This window comes from Oppia nitens, unplaced genomic scaffold, assembly GCF_028296485.1.
Source record: "Oppia nitens isolate AA-2021 unplaced genomic scaffold, nextdenovo-longstitch-racon4-pilon3 scaffold12_pilon_pilon_pilon, whole genome shotgun sequence".
Classification (NCBI taxonomy): domain Eukaryota; kingdom Metazoa; phylum Arthropoda; class Arachnida; order Sarcoptiformes; family Oppiidae; genus Oppia; species Oppia nitens.
Genome location: NW_026533191.1, coordinates 66,593 through 73,006, shown reverse-complemented (window position 1 = coordinate 73,006; position 6,414 = coordinate 66,593). Strand labels below are relative to the sequence as shown.

Below are 6,414 nucleotides of genomic sequence, written 5' to 3'. Positions count from 1 at the left end.
ACACAGGTTTATTATTTTTTATTTACTAATTATTTAGTATAAATTTATTTAGTTTTTTTTATATTAAAAGCGTTTTTTAAAATTCAAACTATACTGGGTATATTTATAATATTAATATTGATTTTAATAATAATAATTTTATACAGTATAGCAGTATTTTTTTAGATATAMATATTTATTTTWAAAWTTTTTYATRAACTTTRTATATTTWAAAATTRAATTAAATTTTTTTTTGTTTTAGTTTAATATTTGTTCAAATTATTGATAACGGTTTACAAAATTACAATACAATTCATAATTATAGCCATCATATTACAGATGGATTGAATCTTCTCTATAATAAAGTATATAATAATAGTAATAATAATAATAATATCCAAATAAAATTATTTATTTTAAGATAAATAAGGGATGGATCACATATTACGTTCGCACTTGAGGGGAGGGGGATGGGATTGGCCAAATCAAAATTTTGCGAACGATGAGTAGGGGTAGGGTAGAGACTTTAAGAGCCGTTTGCATTTAGATAATATTTTATATTATAGTTGTGGTGGTGATGGTGGAGGGGGGGGGGGGGGGGGGACGTAATGCGAACGTAATTTTTCAAATGACTACATGCGAACAATTGCAAACATAGGGAGAGGGTTAGAGAGAGGTGGTCTAGATTTCTTAAAAAATGCGAACGTAATATTTGAATTGTTTCTAATAATAAACTATTGATATATTATTTTATTTATTATTTATTTATTTTTATTTTTTGATAGACAGTCGACATATCATTACAAGGAACTAATCTAAATGAAGAGTTACTTAAATTTTCAGATTATTTAACACCATTTATATCACATCTAATAACAATTATTGGTAGTTATTATCCCGAAATAAAATACAATAATTTGTTTGGCTATTGGAAAATATTTGGACCTAAAGTATAAAAAAAATAATAATAAATATATAATTAATTATGTTTTGATATTTATATACAAATTTTTTYAAAAAATAATTAATTTTTAATTCAATAATTTTATTGTTTTTGTTATACCATACTCTAGCTTAAAGGTACTACAATTGAAAATCGTATTATCAATAGGGTATCCAATGTATACAATTACGATAAATTTATGAAAAATTGTGTCAACATTATGATTGGTATACAACAAAATCATACACAGGTTATGATAGCCACTGAACATATGGCACTATTTGAGGAAATGTCAGCAAAATTTTCAAATTTACTTCACTTATCTAGTAATAGATATTTTCAACAATGTTTTGGACAACTTATACATAAATTTTATGGCAATTCATCAATTATTAGACAATACARATTGATGTGAGWTTATATTATATAAGACATATATATATAATTATATTATATGATTAATTATTTAATTATTATATTTAATTATTAAATATCATATATATAATATAATCAATAGTTTAATTAGTTGTTTATTGTATTTTTTGAATATTTTATATATTGCATATATATATAAAAAAATAATTATTTTTAAAAATAATTATTTATTTATTTTTTCAGAGTATATATTGATTTTGTTTATCTATATATATTATATAATGATAACTTAATTAGTAGTCTCTTATATATATTAAAATAAATAAATAATTAATTTTGAAAACAATTTTATTTATTTTTTTAAGAGCAAACATTATGAAAGAAACAGGGTTAGATAATAAAATTGAATTGGAAAGTTATAAAATAATTAAACAAATGGCTAATGTAGAAGATATACAACTACCCCATAACGAGGACAGGGATTATATGAATTTTGATGATATGAAGATAGCATTGGGTGTCTATGCTATGGGTATCAGTGCTGCGTTTGTTGGCTTTTATTTGGAAATATTTGTTCTGCTATTCAATCTGTGATGACAATTGAATAATATTAAAAATAAAATGAGAATTCAGTGAATTATTTCATAAAAAAGATATAAATATTAATTTTATTACAAAAAATTAAACAATTAATAACTATTATAATTGTTATAAAATTATTTATTATATTTTAAATTAAAAACATTAATCAACATTTATATAATTAAATTTTAACTAGTTAATAACTATATTGAATAATACATAATATAAATATGTTTTAATTATGTTAATTTATTTAATTATAATATTTTTTATAAAATGTAATATTAAATATAAAATTATTTAGTATTAATTTTGATAACATAAGCAACTTTTAGGGCCTGATGTGTCGGATCGGGATCTGGTATGATATACGGAAACGTAACAATAGTATGATCGCCATCATCACCACCACCGACCCTATACTTGAGATCATCCTTAACGCCCAACATCTGGACTGATTGGACACTACTGTACGATACAGATCCCAACTCGACCTCATTATTATTGTTTGGCCAAAACAATACTATAGCATAAACAGCCTTATCTTTTTGAGTGTACCTTATAAATGAAATATTTTTTTTATAATTTAATATTTAAATTAAAAAAAGTTAATTTTATTAAATTTTGTTCAACAATTTTTCCCCCCATTTTATTAATCTAAAACTTACCAAACATTTTTCGTAAGCGTATCATTGGGTCCATGAGCCCAGGGTTGACTTGAGTATACGGCTTCTCCATTAACTCGAAGCCAGTCTCCCAGTCCTCGAAGTCGCTCTTCAAATATAGGAGTAATAGTTCCCTCTTTGGTTGGGCCGATATTGAGCATAAAATTTCCTCCACAACTGTAGATACCATATATATATATAAATATTTTATTTTTTAAAATATCAGTTATATTATACCTAATAGTTTGGGCCAATGAGGTCAGTATTTCTAATGGTTGCATATAATCCCATAGATTTACGTTACGTTTGTAACCCCACGAGCCCTTACTGACCGACATTATGTGTTCCCATTTGTGAGGCATAATCCTACCCGGATTGAAATTATCGTTATAGTTATAGAAATCTCCGTGATGTCCATCACTACCCTCACCTAAAACAACAAAAACAATAATCAATTATTTATTTGTTTTCATAAACTTTATCTACAAGTGCTATATTTACCCCATCGGTCATTGACGACAACTGTGTCCTTTACGGGACTTTATTTTATTTGCATAGAAAAAAAACATAATTAAATTAAGACTCAATTTTTTTAGGACTGTGCCCACTATTGTCATATATATTGTCGATATACCTATCGTTGTAAAGCCAGGCCAARAACTCTTCGCTTTTCCAATACTTGGGATCTCCGCCTCCGTTACCGTCCGACCAAACAATATCCGGCTTATAATTGTTAACTAATTCACGCAATTCGGGCTGTATTTTGGTCTAAATATTTAATATAAAAAAATTAATTAATTAATTAATAATTAATTACTTAAGAAAAACTATAGGATTTGAAAACTATTGCCAAAAAAAAGACAAACATCGACAAAATGTTGTGTCTTATGGTCATTGTTTGAGTCTTCAATAAATAGTGGATTAAACCACTCCATCAATGAGTGATAGGCACCAAACCGGAGACCCTTATTACGGACAGCTGTCGACAATTCACCTAAAAAATAAAAAATTTTTAGTTATAATTATAATGTTTAAAAACCGTTTGAAAATTAAAACAAAAATATATATGACTTTTTTCATTACCGACTAAATCCCGATTGGGTCCGACATCTTTGGCATTCCAACTGTACGAGTACTTTGACGGCCACATAGTATAGCCTTCGTGGTGTTTGGTGGTCAGTACCACATACTTAGCACCGGCCGATCTAGAAATTTATTAATTTTTTTTACAATAAATAGACACATATATAAAGTTATATATATATAGGTACACAAAATATAAACGTTTGGTTATAAGATAGCTATCATATCAATCAAACTATTGTGGACATACCTAAAAACATCGGCCCAATGGTTGGGATCGAAAAATTCTGTCGTAAATTGTTTGGCAAAGTCCTGATACGTCCAATTTGGCGGATAATTGTTTTTCATAAACTCAATAAAATTGTCCACTTTATCGGCTTTCCAACGATACCAAAACCACTCGTCCCCGTAGGACGGCACCGAAAATACGCCCCAATGTATAAATATACCGACTTTTGCCTCATCAAACCAGCCCGGGATCGGACGCTTGTCCAGTGACTGCCAGTTTGGATCATATCTGATGGCATCGGTGTTAGTGTTGTTGTTATTGTTATTATTGGATGCGCTTAACACTACATTTACCATCAATACTGCACCCGTAATACAAATAAAATTTAAATTTATTAATAACATTACAGTATAATGAAAATTCTAATATAAATATAATGTCACAAAAATTAACTATATTTTATTTTAATTAAATTAATTTTTTATGCTACTAACAAAAATATTATGTATTTAAGTATTATTTTATTGTATTTTTATAGATTTAAAATGTAGATTTAAAATAATAATAATAATTTGATCTAATTTTGTGAGAATAAATTTATTTATAACAATATGCAAGACATTAGATAATATTAGTATTTGTTATTTATGATTACAAATTAATAATAATAATATATTTAATTATATAACAAATTGATAATTTAAACAACATTTACTTTATGTACTTACAATTTGTTGTTGTTATATAAGTTGCAAAACAATAATTTTTTTTTTTAAATAAATCAATATTATTCACAATTAATTTATATGAGAAAACAAAATTAAAGTTTATTTGTACCTGAAACTAATCAACTCAAATTATATACTATAGAAAAATAAACTTTTTTTATATTATTAATAATAATACTGTATAAACTATCTCTAAAAAAATTGTACTAAAAAAATAACCATAATTTTACATTTTACTAATAAAATAAATATACCCTAAAATATTTTATGGTTAAAAATATTATAATGAATCAAATATTGTATAAAATATATATACTGTACATAAAAACAGAAATTAAAATAAAGAAATTATTAGAAAAATCAATAAACAAAACAAAATATTAGTAAATTATAGCTAAAATTTAGATTTAAAAAATATTTATTGATTTTGATGTGTGTGTGTGTGTGTGAAATAATAATTGCTATAATAAATGTAAAAGTAAAATCAATGTGATCAGCAAAATTATTTTATTTATTATATTATTTGATTTAATATGTATATACAGTGTGTAATTTATACACTCATAAAAATAAATGTTAATTATTTAAAAAAAAAATAACTAATAATAGTTGAGTGAATTTTTAAAAAATATATATATATATATGTGAAAAAAATATTTTTAAAATTTATCATTTTATCATTTATGCTTTTTGGAGGAATAAGTTTATACAATCTATCATTTATAATATTGACATTAAAAAAAATAAAAAGTATATTTTTATTTTTAATTTATCATTGATTTTGATTTTACTAAAAAAATAATTATTTAAAAATGTTAAGTAAATTAAATGTAAACAAAAGTCTCCCCGCCTCCTTAATGTTGTGGGGATGGGGTGGGGCTGAAACTTATTGGATATAATTATCATAACCACTGAACGATTACTTTTTTTATATTAAAATTTTGTTTGAATAAAATATTTTTATACTTTTTTTTTAATAAGTAACTAAACATTTATTTTTTGGTGGATATAAATGACTGTATATACTGTATGTATAATACATCATATAATACATAACAACATAATAAATTAGTTTTCAATAAATTAATTTATTTTTATACAATGAAAACATTATATTAGTTTTAATATATTAATTAATTCCTAACATTATTATTGGTTAATGAATTGCAATAAATCTAGAAAAGCAATTGTCTGTAAATATTTTTTTTTATTATATTTTAAATAAAAATAAATTAGAAAATAGTGTTAATAATTGAATGAAATATATAAAATTTAAACATATATTATAATACAAATAAAAATATATATAATAAATCTAATTATAATTACGATAAAATTAATTTTTAATAAAACATTAATAATTAATATTAATATAATATAAAATAAATAAAATTCACATTTATTTGCATTTAACTACTAAAACCATAATAGTAAATAAATGTATTCAAAATTTATTATAAATGAATATATTAAAACTATGCATTATGTTAATCTAATTAAAAAACTTAAACTTATTTTATAAAATATTAGAAATATATTGGAGAAAAAAACTAAAAACATTTCTATCTATTAATTATTTGTTTAAATTTTTTTTGTTACAGACACTGTCTTTAATAAAATAGTTTTTACAATATATTTATATATAAATTTATAGATATATAAGTAATAAAAAATTATTATTATTTCATTATTAGTTTAGCTTTTATTGCTATTATAGTTATTATTTATATTGTTATATATTTATATATATTATTTAAGACTTTATTCAATAATATAATTGCTGTTTTTATTGTGTAAAACAATTATAGTATACATAATAAGTGTTAGCAA

The 6,414-nt window shown here is 23.0% G+C and overlaps 1 protein-coding gene across 1 annotated transcript; it reads right to left on the bottom strand.

The window, feature by feature from the left end:
- Nucleotides 1–2,175: 2,175 nt before the first annotated feature.
- LOC128956134 (tissue alpha-L-fucosidase-like) lies at nucleotides 2,176–4,301 on the bottom strand. Its single transcript, XM_054301818.1, has 8 exons — nucleotides 3,878–4,301; nucleotides 3,628–3,749; nucleotides 3,411–3,538; nucleotides 3,179–3,312; nucleotides 3,046–3,083; nucleotides 2,782–2,974; nucleotides 2,548–2,721; nucleotides 2,176–2,437 (listed from the first exon to the last, which is right to left on the bottom strand). Exons 1-8 carry the CDS (start codon nucleotides 4,258–4,260, stop codon nucleotides 2,176–2,178), a joined length of 1,434 nt encoding a protein of 477 aa, XP_054157793.1. The 5' UTR covers nucleotides 4,261–4,301.
- Nucleotides 4,302–6,414: the final 2,113 nt, after the last annotated feature.